Below are 17271 nucleotides of genomic sequence, written 5' to 3'. Positions count from 1 at the left end.
TTGACATAAACGAAACAATAAAAATTCTCAACCATTATATTTTGCCTTGTAGAAGATTTTCCCAACCAAAACAAGATTTGGAACATATATAAAGTTTCCTTGCAGACTTTCTTGTCTTTTACAGAAGTGGCTGCATTAATTTTTTCTGCTACTGTAAAACCTCATTTGAAACAGAAAAATCAATATGTTTACATTTGCTTATTTTTTTGCAGGGCTGACAAGTACCAACACTGTAAAACTTAGCCAATCAGCTCCTTTTCTTCTTCTTTTTTTTGCTAACTTTTGAGGAAACACCTGACCATGTTTCCAACAAACTAGTTGATCAATGCAGTTGACGTTTTTAGCTTGCAAGAGTAACTCCCAATTATGGGAACATCATTTCAAAACCCTACTTGGGAAGAATTCAATTAGTTGAAGAATGTGGCAAATTGGACATGCCTTGCATATCATGTTCCTGCGTTACTGCATGTTTTGGCAAATGCAGACTTTAAATGTAACCTCTTGCAAATTGCAGCTGTCTAAGCTCATCTTCAAATTGTACACAGAAGTAGGCGGACAACAGATTTCATACTTTCATTTTGTTGTTACAGGACTTCTTAAACAGATGCTTGTCAAGCTAGGTTTACTGCATGCACCAGACTGGACAATGAATTACTAGCTGCACAATGTACTGCGCCAAGCGGTGCCAGCAGAAATACCTGGGGATTGTTGAGATTATAATATGTAGAAGAGATGTATTCTCTGAATTCGTGTGTTTTGCGAAACCCTAAAAAATTGTAGCCTTGCTCAACGGAATTGAACTGCCAGCTCATGGGAATGGAGTCCATGCTAATGACGGGGTAAAATGACAAGACAATTTTTTTGTGGCAAAGTCGAAAGAAAATCATTAGATAGGTAAGGATTTAATTTGCCCTTTTGAGCTTCAAATTGTACAATCCATGAACTAACACACTTTTGATTACAAGCAGATAAATTCCTAAACCTAACCTCCTTTTTGAGGCATCAAATCATAAGCCTCTTATGTGAAAAGCATAAGATTTTACAGCAGTCTCTGCAATCTCTATAATGCTATATATTATCTAATTCATCTACCTGCTTTCATAACTTGTGTATAATTGAGAAGAATATGGTACAAAACCTGTGACCTGAATCCCTTGCTGGAGCAATCCCAAACCACAAATGAGAACTCATACCCCCCCAAAGAAATTGAACCATAAAATTTCACTGCCTCTGCAAACACAATTCTTTTAAATATTTATTTTGTGGAGAAATTCCATGGATTCTGGCCAATCTACATGATTGATCAGTCAGTATTCTGTATGTTGATTCCCTTTCCCATGGAACAATCCCAAAATCATCATTAAAATCGTCCATTCCTTCAACAAACAACTGCCAGATCAAAGCACCTGCCCCAGCCCGCTTTCTCTTTGAAGATTTATATATGATGTCAAAAATGGTTTTGTAAAATCGATCCCGTTGAGATGGCTGGAAGTCCTTGTTCAGGTTGGACAAACCAAATTCAGTGAAGAAGACAGGTTTATTTAGCTCATAGTGACCATCTTCAATGTGTGAAAGCATCCACTTGGAGACGTATTTCAGTTTATCTTCAAATTCTTGATGAGGAAACCTACCAATGTAAAGGATAAATTGGTTACAAGTCAGATGTACAAGCATGAAAGGACAAGGCAACCATTTAAAGCTATTAAGGGTATCCCAGCAGAACTGGAACATGGCTTCTCAGTGTTTCACAAAATGCATCACACAAACCAAATAACAAAAAGACAAAAACATAATGGCTAGTTAATAACATCAGGTTTTATTTTTTTCTTTACTGACTTGAGCAAATTACAATAGAGCTAAGTAAACATGCATCACTTACCAATGATCAGGGTATATATGAACAGAGGCAAAGTCAATGGCAGGCGCTTTGGAGTTGCGAACAAAATCAGATCCAAGGCTTGATGCCCAAGATTCTGGGTTCACAGTTAACCTTTTGGGATTTTTAGGACCATAAAAACCTTCCAGGCCCACTGTTAGAAGATGGTTCTTGTCAATTGTTTTCACGAAAGCTGACATTTCTTCTATCCAATCCTGCAATTCGATACCATGAGTTAATGCATACTCACATAATAATCAATCATTTGAAGGGGAAAAATTCTCTCCCTCTTCTTAGTCTGTTCTCTAAGCACACAAAAGCAAGCAAAGGCAGAATTAAGGTTTGGTTATGGCAGTTTCCAACTTAACTAAGCTTGAAGCTAAATAGTTTGGTTCATCTACATACATTTGCTTCCTCCGATCAGTTGCAATAACGTGTAGATGTTGTCAAAAAAATGTAAGTCATGAAAGAGAGTTTAGAACATATTTTCAGTAATCTAGCGCACCTATTCATGAGAATTTCACAGAAAAAGTATTACAGTTGCTATTACAGCAACCAAGTTTGAGAAAGTTTGAGATGAAGCCCAAAGTCCAGGAAATTAATGATTTTATTTGAAAGCCAGCTTTAAGTTTGGAAGTACTTGATGTTTGTAAGAAAATAAAAAGGGAAAAGAGTTCACAACTTACTTGAAGAGTGTCACCTGAAGGATCAGACATGCAACGGGGCTCATTCATCAACTCCCATGCAAATATGGTAGGATCATTCCTATATTCAATCCCTGTGATGGTGTTTTTCCTGGTCAACAAAGTCTGGAAAAAGGATTTATTTTAGAAACGATAAAAAAATTCCTAATGAAACAAAATAGTTCCAAGTGCTATAGAATTATAACTTAACAAGTTCCCACAATGCCTTGCAAGATAAGCAGGCATGAAATTGATTCTTAAAAGAAATGTCTTTTGCTTTCATGAACTTCCAACCATATAGTTTAGGTCCAATGCAATGAAAATCAGGAATTGTTATACAAAATTTTAAAGAACTTGTTATCAAATATAGGAAGATCTGGGTAAAAGAAGTGCTGCTAGTTGTACATCCTAATAGTTCCAGTATACCTGACAAGAAAAATACAAACACCAAAACATACTATCCTATATCTAACAGCTAAATAGTTCTTACAAGGAAAACAATCATGGTTTTAAGCATGTAAATACAATAAAAACTTCATCTTAAGGAACACGAGGAGATGAAGGATAAATAGTTAATAACTTGCAAAAAATGACATAAGAAATTTCTTTCATTTACTCATGCTATCTATCATCAGATGAAGTCCCAGTAAATAATCTTCGACAGAGCATAACTTTTCCTAAGTCCATGAATGATTGCTGAGGGCATTTGCGACCCATTCTAGATTAGGATGTGCAGTGCAGCCACCGTTGGCAATTAGTTACACTCAACAAATTTCACAACAAGTTTAAGGTATGTGGTGGCATGGCTTATTTCTGTAAAAGAAGGATAACTAACAGAAGCTAGAATTGTGAATAGTTGGACCTCGTGTTTATTATAAACTAAATGGCTCCTGCTAATGCAAATATGTCTAGCATCTATCTGCTTCCATTTTAGGGGCACACTAAAAAGTCAGGGTACTAACTACCAACATGAATGAGAAGGAAATTTTCCTTTTCAACAAAACTTGGAAAGAGACTCAACTGTGCCGATGATATGTTATGACACATCCTTGATAACATAAAAGGAGAACTCAAGAGCAGTCCCAATTTGGCTCTATAATTATTTCACGGTAGCTAGCAAAATAAATAAGTACCTTTACATAATGCTTGAAATATCTTTTGATGGATGGATCAAAGAAGAAAGAATCATTTGACGAGCTCAAACCAATGCCTTCCTCCCATGCCCAATTCACATACTGAGTCTTTCCACCATATGCCTTTAAGTTGTTGACTAAACTAAGTAGTAGTCTGACTCCATGTTGCCTGGCTTCTGCAATAACATAATCCAAAGCCTGCCAAAATCTCAGTCATTAAAATAATGCTGGTAGTATCATTATTGATCTTGATAACAACGAAATCAGTAAAATGCCTTCTCAGCTTTGGACATTTTCAATGAGTTAATGCCATGAAAAACTCCAACGCATTTCAATATAAACATGAAGAGAGAAAATTCTTTAAAGACTTAACCTTTTTTAGCCTAAATTATTTCTTCATTGAAAGTTTATGTGTGGAGAAGGCAGACTTTTGGTCATAAATATATTTTCAAACTGAGGGATGGAACAACAATTGACGATGCAAAATAAAGAAAATGACTAAGAAATTATAGAATCAAAATCATTTAATGCACAAACTTTAAAGTTTTTTCTTTCTGATAAATTTAAGAAGAGGACAAAATTGGAGGCACTAAAAGTATAGGGCATTGAAATGATATACCTGTTTCCTTTGTTTTTATTCTCTATGGCCCTTGTGTTCTTCTCATTTACAGTTCAAGGAAACTTTAAAGTTTTTTCTTCTCACGTTTCCTCAATTAAAACACAGTAACAGACAGGCCCAATTAATTGCGTGCATGCATCAGTGTTAATGGTGTATCTGTGGATCCATAAAATCGACCCGACTAGTTTAGGATCAAGGCTTGGTTGTTGTTTCACATACAATTACTTGATTACAACTAATTCATTTGTTTCATTACAGTATTAAATAAAGCTAAACTTTTAAACAGCAGTAGATAGAGGCATGAAAACTCAGAATGACTATCAGGCAAAATTGCCTGGGTGGTAAGGTGAAGTTTATACAGCAACCATGTCCATAATTTTCCAGCAATTTATTCAGGCAATTCATCAGAGCAAAATTAAACTACAACTAGAATGAATAAAGCAAATGCCATACCCTTAAGACCCGCTCATCGAATCTACCAGGGGAGACCTGGAGTGCGTTGTAGCCACCATCATTGAATGCCCAAGTTCTGCAAACAGTGAGACCCATCTTGGCACCAGCTTCCAGCATTGCACTAACTCTAGGTTTCCTATCTTCATCGACAGAATGATCCATCAACCAATAAGAATTCCATCCGTTAATGTAAAAAGCCCTGCCATCCACCATAAACTGAGTCCCATTTCTCTCCACAAAACTTAGCTCCCTGTGTTCTTGATGGTTGGTGAGTATAAAGTCACCAAAAGACATGTAAATGAAAGCCACACATGATGCAAAACCTAAAATCGGGTAAAGTAGCCCATTTCCTGCTACCATTTTCTGCATAATGATGCTATATATGACCTAAAATTGATAAAGGACCAAAATTGCACAAATTGAAAGGAAAGTTGGATACCCTTTTGCCTCTATATCAAGAATTCCCACAACTTTGGACACCCAAACACTACCTTAGACTAAGATTTAACCAGAAATGCCTGCAGTAGCGAATTTCTAGGACTCCCAGATCACTCTTTCAAAGGGTATCTATAAACAGTACTTGATACCACCCAAAACTTATCAAAAACCCAAATGAGAGAATGATTCGTATGTTGCTGTCTTGTATTAATGTTTGAGGCTTTTATATGGTGAAAGTGATAAAGACAGGGTATTTGTTTCAAGAAATGAAGAAAGATTCAAACTTTCAAAGAGACATGAAGGCGAAGAAAGCAATGGAAACAAAAGACAGCACACCTAATAAGTCACCACCATTGAAGACCGTCGAGGATAAAAAGAGAGAAAGAAGTAGAGAATTGAGGTAATGATGGTGGGTGCGTGGTGGAATGTTGGCATCAACCTGTTGAGTAAAAACTAAAAACAGATCTACAAGACTTGAAAAGATTTCTCTGTTTCTTCAAATTCAATATTCTTCTGGACAAGTTTGTTTCCAACCCAATTCAACACCAATGGGCCATATATCTGATTGTGCTACTCCCTCTCTCTCCCCACCAAAATAATTCTAAATTTAACAAAGGAGAGAAAATGGGAAACTCCTCTTACACCTCATCCTCATGTGATCTCTCATGGCTTTTCTTAGATTCGATACCAGTCTTTTCTGCCCTTCCTTTCTTTTTTTCGCATACAAGTTTGCTCATGTAGCAGACAATGCTTTCAGGGACTGGTTAGGGAGTTGTTGGATCTTGGAAACTGCTAGCCATGTGAGCCTGACGATTTTGGCATGGACCCTTGGCTTTATGCCCCAGAGTTTCACCTTCCTTTTTTTCCCTTTTCTTGCTGCTGGTCAATCAGGCAAATTATTTAATTACTTCCTTATAAAATCTCCATTGACAGTAAAGCGAGAACAATTTGTCTGAAACATTGGCCTTTATATTCACACCGCATCAGCATATAATCGGAAAACAATTAAAGTATTATAATAGTGAAAATACTGAAGTTACAAATCATTTACTAATTCTTGCTCTTGATTATTAACATTTATCTAAATTCTTAAGTGGGACATTAGCAAGTACATAAGTAATATGGTAATAATTTTAAATAGCATTTAATATTCCCTCATAAAAAAATCATCCCAACTCATAATTTTAAACTTTTTATCAACCCTTATATATAATTTATATTATTATTCAATATATCTTTCAAAGTTTAAAAAATATATGAGTTAATATTTAATATATAATTCAAAGTAAAATATAAATTTTTGTATGTATTTAATTTTTATAAGATAAAATGATAATAATAATATTTAAATTCGTGATGATTTGATCAATAAAATTATAATATTATTTAAAAAATAATTTAACCTAATATTTTAAATTATTAATTAATAATTAAAGATATAATTTATATTGGGGGTAGGGTTACTTGTACAGTAGCACTAATCTGTTGTAATAGCAGGTTTGATTACAGTAAACACACTGTCGGCAGCCTCCACCGTTAAAAGGAGTAACTCTTCTTCTTCGGTAAATAGAACTTCAACAGTTGGCATTATTTTATTTTATTTTATTTTATTTTATTTTATTTTTCTGTTTTTCAAATAAAAGAGAGTTTTGTATCATAGTATTGATGTACAAGTTGATTAGAAAATATCTCTTATCCTGGATAAAAAAAAATTGATTAAAACGATTTAGTGCATCCAGTCCTTTATATTTTATTTGTTAGATAATAAGAGATAGATTTAAACTAGTTTATTTGTAAATTAAGATAAAATCTATTTTTTATGAAAAGTAAATTAATAGAAAGTATATTATTTTATGATATTTAGTAATATCATAAAAAAATAAATAAGAAAATCTTTTTTATTATTTGGCTATATTATGAAAAATGGGTAGAAAAATAATTTATTAATATTTTCTTTCAAGTTTATTAAAAGAATAGGGACTGAATTTGACAAATAAAAAAAATTAAAAGATGATGCAAAAAAATCTAATATCATAAATTATTTCAAATAAAACAAGTAATAATTTAAAAAAATAAAGACTAAATCTGTTAGATAAAAAATTAAAAAGATGATGAAATTAAAAAAAATCAATTTCATAAATTATTTCAAATAAAATAAATAGCAATAAAAAGAATATGGACCAAATATGATGGATAAAATTTTTCAATTAAAAAAAGAATAAGATAAAAATAAATAACAATCAAAAGAATAATAACCAAAGTTGATATAAAAATCAAATTAAATCAAGTTTTAAGAAATGAAATTGAAGAAAAAAAACTCAAAACAAAATACACAGCAATCAAAAGATTAAGAACCAAATTTGATATAATTAACAAATAACAAGATATTTTTTATTTTTTCACAACTCTTTAAAAAGTATTTTTCACTCAAAGTAAATAGAAAACACTTTTCTAAAAATTAAGTCAAATTATTTTTAGTATACAGACTCTTCTAATGACGGACAAGTATAAAAAAAATTTTATATTTTAATTTTCAAGAAATTATTTTTCACACTATATAAACAAAATCATAAGTAAATATCAGGTATGATAACTAGAAAGAATGGAGGCACTCCATTTTGCATGAATTCAAAAAAAAAAAAAAAAACTTCAAGATCAAACAATTTTGGTCAAATTTTAGCAAAAGGTATAAGAGAATAGGGAAAGATGTAAAGTATACAATTCATTGATTGACGAGGCGAACTCTTACATGTTCATATCTTCTTATTCCATCATGAAAGACATTATACCATATGCCTGCCTAGATGGAGTATAATGACAAATAAATAGATGCTATCTATATATGTTGCCCATTGGAGAAGTTTCAATCTCTCCCCAAGATAGGTATAATTCTCTTCTTCATGATCATCATATCATCACCATACAATATATTAATGCAAGTGTGGGATTTTTAAATCAACTTTTCTAACAATATTTAAATCTCTTGAGATTGTCATCGATGCTCATTTGTTTATTTAACATTGTTATTAAATCCAGTCTAACAAATTATTTTAAAATTTAACCGACTTGTTTTTTACTTGGAATGAGTGTAAAAAAATATCAATTTAAAATTGATTATGTGTAAGTATCTGACTTGATGAATCAATTCACTTAAATCAAAATTTTTTTATTAAAAAAAGTTAAAGTAGCATGGTTTTGATATTTAAAAATTTATCTGAATCGACTTGTCCGACCCATAATCCTTTACAAGAAGTCTAAGAATGTAGATAAAATGCACGGTGGGTGCAACTCACTTGATCTTAGAATGCGACCGTGCACCCAATGAATAATCTATTAAACATTGTTAATTATTTATAAGGTAGGCAATTATATAAATTGTTAAAAGTATTTGCTTCCTCTCTCACTCCCTCTTGTTTTAAAATTAACAAGAGGATCTTGACTTTTATTGACTATATAATTAAACTAAAAATCACATAAAATAAAGAATCATATAAATATTCTGGAAGACTAAGGTCGGAGTCATAGAATCTCTTTCAACCCTTGGGCTAAATATAGAAGAATTTAAAAATGGCTCGACCCTGTTATTTTACTTCTGAATATTTTTCTTATTTCTCGGTCTCCCCCTTTTATCTAAAGAATGCCCTTTCCCAATTTAAGAAACAAACAATATTCTATTTTTTTTTTAATATGATTGCATTAAAAGTACACAAATATAGATTAATGTGATAGAAATTCTACTCAGAAATATGCCCCTTGAAATATAACAAATTAAAAATAATATATGACATGAGATTTCTTCGTTTTCAATGACTAGTTATAAAACCTAGATTAGCCCAATAGATCGATTCAGATGACCCGAGACATAGACCGGTGCAGGTTGAAAAAAAACAAGAAAAAAAACTGTCCCGACTTAATCTTGTTAAAGACTCAAGTTGACACATAACTCATTTAAGTTATAAAACCTAGATCAACACACTAGATCGACTCAGATGACCCGAGACACAGACCGATATAGGTTGAAAAAAAAACAAGAAAAGAAACTGTCCCGATTTAACTCTGTTAAAGATTTAAGTTGACACATAACTCATTTAAATTATAAAACCTAGATCAACACAATAGATTAACTCAGATGACTCGGAACATAAAATGGTACATATTAAAAAACAACAAGAAAAAAAAATGTTATGATTTAACTCTATTAAAAACTCAAGTTGACACCTAACTCGTTTAAGAATCTGTTACTTTTTTATCAAAAAAAAAATATTATTTTAATACTAAATTAATCATCTCAACACCTTCTCCTCTAGGAAAAATAACACCATCAACTTTCCCTCTCACGTCACCCTGAATTTACCTGCAAAACCCATGTTCTCCTAATTAATTAAAAGGGGATTATTCTCTTGAATGTTGAGATGCATGCATGCCGACACCAGTCAAGATTTATATTTGTATGGTAACGAAGAAGGAAACGATAAAGCAATAAAAATATAGGGTTTGTTAATTAGGAGAAATAATTAAATTGCTCGAAAGAAAAAAGGGCTCCATTTGCTTTCTTGCACTTGTTACAGGTAACCAAACATTTAATATATCCAGTACAAGTGTCTCCTCCTCTGCCCAAACGCAGTGGATTTGGTATGGCTAGGGATCTTGAAGACGACACTAGGGATCTGTTTGGTGGATGGTTGATGAACAAATTATGTGTTTGTTTTTATTCTATTATTATTTAATTTCTAGAGATTTTGAGTCCATTAATTTATTACAGGGGAGTCCATTTTCACGCACGTTGAATTCCGGGGCTTGTTATGGTTATATATCAAAGCTGATTAGATGATTAAATAATTATTATTAATTAGCATAATTATGAGATGATTAGCATATATTATTATAAAAGAATAAAAGAGATATTTAATAATTTGTAAGCTGAAGGCATTATAATTATAATATTCTCAAGTAACAATATAGAAATTGCCTTAAATTATGGACAAAAAAAATATCATGTCTTAATTAATTCATACTGAGAATCTGTTGACTGTCGCGACCTATTTTTATAAGTATTAAACCTCTTTTTTTTTGTGATATAGTTTCAATAACAAGAAATAAAAAATAATTAAATGGAAAAACAAAGGGCGACACCCTACAAACACGCCATGAATTAAGTCCGTGGTTTTAATGTAATATTTGGCTGTTCCTTTTAACGTTGAATTCATCGAAAACATCATCCAAATTGCATTGAAAGGGAACACATCCCGTGCACCTGCAAGAGAAGCAACCACCTCGTAAGTCATAACCACCTAAACAACCTTCCAAGGTAGTGTTTGTGAATCTTGATGAATTTATATTTTATAAAAATTTAAATGTTTCTTATTTAAAATTAATTTTTTATGTTTTTAGATTATTTTAATGTTAAAAATAATTTTAAAAAATAAAAAAAATATTATTTTGATGTATTTTCTGATAAAAATACTTTTAACATCAATAGTTATTATACTTTCAAACACTCTCTAAATATAATAAGTTAGTAAACACGCATTGGTTTTTACTTTTGAAATTACTTTTATATTTGTTTGTCTTAAGAAAATATTAAATTAGTATTTTATTTAATGTATTTTTGATGGTTTTCATAGGATGATACTAGAAATAAAAAAACTAAAAACTATAATTATTTTAATATATTTACAAGTAAAAAATATATTTAAAAACTATTATATTATAATATCAAACACCCACTGAAAAATATTTTTGAACAACTAGCACATAAACAATAAAGAGATTGAGCGCCGGATTGAATGCCATAATCCGAGGAGGAACCAAGTGCTGCGTGGAACTTTTGTGCGTGTTGGGGTCTGACTATTTTCAAAGAAAATGGGGTGTTTTGTCCTTACTAGGCACTCCTTGTCTCTGCTGTATCGCAGCAGCAGGCAGGCCTCCTTCACTTTCCTCTGCATTATTGCCTAATGCTGCGTGCTTTTCCTGGTTTTAATTCACCATTTACAACCAATACACTTTCACACTAATAATAATAATAATAATATAAATTACATCTTTAAATTTTATATTAAAATAATATAAACTAAGATTTCGTGTCTCAATTGTTAAACTAAGATTTCACAATAGTATGATTATGTAAAAATTTCAAGTTTAAATAATATAAAATATATTTTAGAAACTTATTTAACAATTTAAACTAAGATTCTTTGTGCATCTCAGGGTTTTGGCTGAGAGTATTCAGGGCTGATTAGATGCTCAAAATACGTAGTGACCAAGGAGAAGAGTCCATCACATTTCTTTATCATATTGTGTAAAATAACTTAATTTAATGCCCTCCACCATGCTCGATTTGGACATGACACAATAACTTAATTTAATGCCCTCAACCATGTTCGATTTGGACATGCTGAATTTTGTACCTATCTTAAATTTGGACCACATTGAGCACTTCACATACCATGGTAGCTACCCTTTGTATTGATATATCGAGATATTTAAAAATATGGTAGTTGTTATTTTTTAAAGTGTTTTTTTAATAAAAAATATATTAAAATAATAGCTTTTTATTTTAAAAAAATTATTTTTGACATTATCGTATTAAAACGTTACAAAAACACTAAAAAAATATTAATTTTAAATAAAAAAACAAAAAAAATAATTTTTTAAAAAAATATTTTTGAAACGCAAAAATAAATAGACCCGAAAAAACTATACAAAAATTCATGTTTATAAATTTATCTTATAATCTATCGCTGGTGATTTCTTTATTGGTTCTTATAGTATATGGAAGTGGAAAGATAAATATATTTTCCAATACACTATAAAAATCAACTAAAAGCATACTTAGCCATATTGAAGGTATGCCTTTATTATTTAACTAAATTATTTTTTTAAATCAATCAAAATAATATTATTTTATTAAAAAAAACTAAATTTATTTTAAAAAAATTAAACTGAGATTTTAATTAGATCAATTAAATTATAAATTAATTTATTAGATCATCAAAGTTTGATCAGGTAAAATTCCAATTTTTTTCTTTCTAGCTCGGATTATATAACACCGAATTTAATCAATGGGTTGTAGTTCAAAAGTATTCTCCTAAAGAAACAAAGATGAGATTTTGGGTTCAGATCTCTCTTTTCAGTCTAAGTCGTACAACCATAACATTCGACAGTCGACACTAGTTGTCACACATTTATTATTTTGACATCAATTGACTATATTCGAAAAGTAATCTATGTATTATTTTTTTTTAATTTTATAAATTAATCTAATATAATATAGTCGTCCGTTAATATTTTTTTTTTTAAAAAAAAGCTCTGTTAGTTTTTTATTTTTTATTTTTTAAAAAAGGCCTGTCTGTGTCCCATGTGTTTTTCTTTGAGATCTCCGAGGATAATATTATGTAACTCCCTGCAAATTTAAGCACAGATTCCTAGAAATAGGAATAAATAGTGTTCTTGTTGCATTACAGAGAGCCACCGACACTCTGGAGGAGCCAAGCAGCATATCACACGACTGCAGTCTACATGAGAGCTATCAATCTTTAGGTAGCAAAGTTTTTATTCCTGGGATTTTGTTTTCAGTAAATATCATTGAATTGAATTATTTTGATGGTTAGAAATATTATTTTCTTTACATTGAATTAGTTTTGTTTTTATCTTTACATCGTTTTAATATGTCAATATTAAAAATAAATTTTAAAGAATAAAAAAAATATTATTTCGATAAATTTCTTAACGAAAATCACTTTGAAAATCAATTATCACCACAATACTAAACGAATTCTTAGAAGGGTGTGTTCGTTTGCGCAGCGTGAAAGAATTTGAATTTTTTTATTTTAAATTATATTTTTATAGTTTTTTTAAATTTTTTGATGTGCTAATGTCAAAAATAAATTTTAAAAAATAAAAAAAATTATTTAAATATATCTCCAAACAAAAAAAACTTCAAAAAATAATTGTTACTGGAATACCAAAAACACTAGTAAAACTTTGGCAAGTCTAAAATCACTAGCTATGGCCTTGAATAGAGGAAATTAAAAAAATTTACAGGATCTTTAGTATAAAGTTTCAAGCTTTTTTAAAGTAAAAAACTATCAATTATGTATCTTTAGTGAATATGTTACAAAGAGTACATAATTGTATTTTAAAAAAAAGAACTTAATGTTAATTAATATGGTATGAAAAATGCATCATACAACAAAATTGCATGAGAATACATATAACAAGTTTTTTCTTTATTGAAAAATCAATTATCTTTCATCTTTTATGTTTTGGGTTTTACACACTTCATTTTATATGAAGTTTTTGCACGAACAATTTATTTGGAAATCATTTTCAATCTTTCCCTTTGTTCTTCCTTGGGATCGATCCTTGGAGAACGATTTCTTTTCCTTTGACAAATCATTTTCAAAGTGTTCTTCAACCTTGGTAAGCGTGGCATTGTCCCATTAAATTTAGCATTAGATGGGTCATCCAACCAAACTTAGGATAATTAAAGCACGAGTGTAACCCATATCTTCCCCACATATTGGTAAATTAAAGTAATGGAGGAGTGGGATATAAACATTATTTTTCATTTACAAAAGTAGCAACATATTCTCTTTTAGTATATGTACTAGATTTGTTCCGCAGCTGCATGCGAGGACACATTTTTGTTTGACATAAACAAAATAGATTAAGAAAATTCAAGATTCAAGTCATTGATTTAATAGTAATTTAAATAATACGAACAAAAAAAATATAACAATAATAAATAGATTGATGACAAAAAATAGCAATGAAAAAAAAGTAAAAAAATGGACCTCAGCCCATCCAGATTATCAAACAACCTAATGTTGAAGGGTGAAACTGTAAAAATTTTTTTTAAAAAAAAAACTAAAAAAGCCTTATTAATCTGGCTGAAATAAAAAATCTCGTGACCATGAGTATAAGATTGAGATAATCTTATGGAAAGAAAAGCATGAAAAAAAGTTTGAATGATGAAATTGAAATAAATTGATTTAAAAAAGGTAAAAAAAAAATGAACCTACGGTAACCTTTGAAACCGATGATCCTGATCAAGAACTCGAGGTTAACCCTATATAAAGCAGACCGTAACAAAGAACAAAGCAAAAGTAAAAAAGTAAAAAAAAAAGAAAGAAAACATCAGCTTAAAAAAAAAGGATAAATAACCAAGCAACCTTAAGCGAATCTCCTAAACCTTGTTCAATCTCTAAAACTTGCAACCCGTGAAATTCTGGACTAGGGTTCAATAGAAATGCTTAATTCCCAATCAATTTAATTTTGAAGAATGAAATTGTGGTAAGAATATTAATAAAAAAAACTTGCAAAAGTAAAATGATATCAACAAAAAGAATAAGGATAAAATTTGATAGAAAAAAAATCAAGGAGTATGAAATTGTAAAAATAAAATAAAAAAATAGTCCAAAACAAAACAAATAACAATTAAAAGAAAGATGACCATATTTGACAGATTAAAAAATCATAAGGATGAAATTGAAAAATATTTGTAATATAATATATTATTTATATATTAAAAAATGGTTGGGGTGAAATTGAGAAATATTTGTAATTTTATATATAATTAAAAAATAAAAATAACAATAAAAAAGACAGGGACCAAATATGAAGGAGAAATAAATTGTAGGGTTGATATGAAATTAAAGGGGCTGGCGTGAAATTCTTAGTGAAGAGTGAAAAAGAAAAAAAAATGGTCATCAGCACCCAACCCGAGAAGCATTTGAGGCACGCACCATCCCATCATGTTAGGGATGCCGAGACTTATCAAATACTATTATGAAAAATGATATTTGGTGGTCAAATAGCCTCGCATGTGCTACCTGAACATCACGAGAGTCGTCCACATGCACAATGAGGTTTTTTTAATAATATTTAATGTATATTGATTAAAATAATACCCCTAAATTTACAATAAAACCAATATTCAATGACAAAAAAAGCCATTGTATTGGTTTTGTTTTTAAGAGGATAAAAGTAATTAAACTATTCTAAAAAAATAAAAAAGATCAAAATACCCCTAAGTTGTAGGCATTATATTATTTTAGTTTAGTATTAAATTAGTAATTTTCTATATAATACAAAACAAAATAACCGATCTAACTCTTTATAATTTGTAAAAAATATTTGTATTATAATAAAAATATAATCTTATCTCAATGTCTAATTCAAAGTTTTTTTGAAATTAGAAGTAATTTTATAATTTCACTATTCCGATAAATAATAAAATGTATCTTGCGGTATGGTAATCTCTCCTTCACCTTTATTTTTTTTTAACAAAACCAATATAAATGTAAATGGTATGTTTTCAAAATGATTAAGAATTTAAATAAAAATATTCAAACCGTCTGCTGGCATTAATTGTGTGGCAGACACTAGAAGGTTGGTCCACACTCCACAGGAGGAGGAAAAGCCACGTGCGGCTACTTCAGTTCAGACTTTAGGCTCTCCGCCGAAAGCTCACAAGATATCAGACCATCACCGCCGATGAAGCCAAGCCTCATACGAATTGCCTATACGCTACATGTTTAGGGCAGGCCATTCAACGCAGTAAAAGTTCACTAACTGCAAAATTGGGAATAAGGGGCTAGTGATTTTGGGTTATAGGTCACCTGCAAAACTTGAAAGAAAAGGCAATGAAATTTACTAGCGTCCTTGTAATAATTGCCACACCAAGCTAGCGAGGTTCTATCTGGTCCTCATGAAAATCCTACCACCATTCCACTAGACCTGCTCGTGATCCGGTGACCCGCTAATCCGAGACATAGTACAGGTCAGGTCTGTGAAAAAATCCAATCTTTTTTAGAAAATAACATTGTTCAAACTCCCTTTACATGGTCAATTCCTATATTGAATTCAATGGTGTGGCAGCGGCGCAATAGCCGCTGGTGGTAGATACATAACTTGTGATCAGCCTGCAAAATCTAGGGCTATGTGAACTGTGAAGTTTTCTGGGCCAGACTCTTGAAGTTCATGGATATGGCTTTCTAAGGATGATAATGGATTTGGTTAGGAGTTTGGCCTTCTGCCTTCTGCCTGCCCATTTGACCTCATCTTGACCCTGGTAAAAGCCAGGGCTTCTTGGGAAGTTGGCCGATAATGATCATGGATGCCAAGGACCAGTTCAAGAGAAGACACCATATTCGAGCTCTTAACAAAATCCTTGTCGTGGACTTCGTCTAAACAGAAAGAAGAAGGCTGCTAAGGCATTTTCTACGGCATTCTCTTAGTCAATTTCCAATCAAAGGGCCTTCCACTTGCTCTCTCAAGCAGCCACACGGGACAGGTTACTAGGCTATACAAGGAAAATTCTTCAGAGATGCTGATTGACATTTCATGGCTGCTAGCAAGACATGTGAATCAAGAAGGCATTTCTATACGTCTGATTTTGACAAATTGTGCATGGACTTGTATAGAAAAGTAAGCAAAGTTAGGGTTACGCCATGGATTAAATTATGAACATGGCCTCACTCCTCTCAGGTCTATCAAAGCTGGGGAGGGCGACGCCGCTTTCTTGATTATATCATCTGAGTATCCTTTCTCTAGAAACACTTTGAACCTACAGCAGAAGAAACCTAAATTCCTGGTTTTCAATGGGCATTCCTTGACATGTTGAGCGATTATATCACAAACAGTAGTCGGAATTGAAATAATCACAGCTGACTTTAATTAACGAGTGGATTTCCATATGGTAAATGGATAATATCTTCTCATTTTCCTGTTAACATCTGTCCAAATAATTTGACCGACACAATTGATTAAATTCTACTATTCTAGTCTGCCAGCCTCTCAAAATCATGGAAGAAGTTGTGGGCTATGAACATTGGAGATCTGCTGCATTCAAAGCTAGAGCCCTGTTTTCCCCTTTTATCAAGGTCCCATGTTCAACGAAATGCATCCCAAGATCCCAAAATACATGAAAATCTTCGGCCATCAGCGAGTTAAAAAACTAGAATGAGCAGCAATAATGTCCACGCAGCCCCCTTCAAGGTTTCCATTTTTTTTCCTAATCTCTAATTAACCCCAAAAACAACTTGATTCATCTTGTTAAGATGGAGA

The 17271-nt window shown here is 31.3% G+C and overlaps 1 protein-coding gene across 1 annotated transcript; it reads right to left on the bottom strand.

The window, feature by feature from the left end:
* Positions 1–886: 886 nt before the first annotated feature.
* LOC133669727 (mannan endo-1,4-beta-mannosidase 2-like) lies at positions 887–6059 on the bottom strand. Its single transcript, XM_062089969.1, has 5 exons — positions 4765–6059; positions 3693–3890; positions 2563–2685; positions 1880–2091; positions 887–1627 (listed from the first exon to the last, which is right to left on the bottom strand). Exons 1-5 carry the CDS (start codon positions 5131–5133, stop codon positions 1222–1224), a joined length of 1308 nt encoding a protein of 435 aa, XP_061945953.1. The 5' UTR covers positions 5134–6059; the 3' UTR covers positions 887–1221.
* Between the last annotated feature and the right edge of the window lie 11212 nt (positions 6060–17271).

This window comes from Populus nigra, chromosome 12 (genome assembly GCF_951802175.1).
Source record: "Populus nigra chromosome 12, ddPopNigr1.1, whole genome shotgun sequence".
NCBI classification, from domain to species: domain Eukaryota; kingdom Viridiplantae; phylum Streptophyta; class Magnoliopsida; order Malpighiales; family Salicaceae; genus Populus; species Populus nigra.
The sequence above is the reverse complement of the archived record's forward strand: the minus strand, read 5'-3'. Positions and strand labels throughout refer to the sequence as shown.

Coding starts and splice junctions, on each gene's coding strand:
- LOC133669727 (XM_062089969.1), bottom strand. CDS start 5,133: ATGCAGAAAATGGTAGCAGGAAATGGGCTACTTTACCCGATTTTAGGT. Junction 2,092..2,562: donor CTTCAGGTGACACTCTTCAA/GTAAGTTGTGAA, acceptor ATCGAATTGCAG/GATTGGATAGAAGAAATGTC. Junction 1,628..1,879: donor CATATATACCCTGATCATTG/GTAAGTGATGCA, acceptor TTACATTGGTAG/GTTTCCTCATCAAGAATTTG.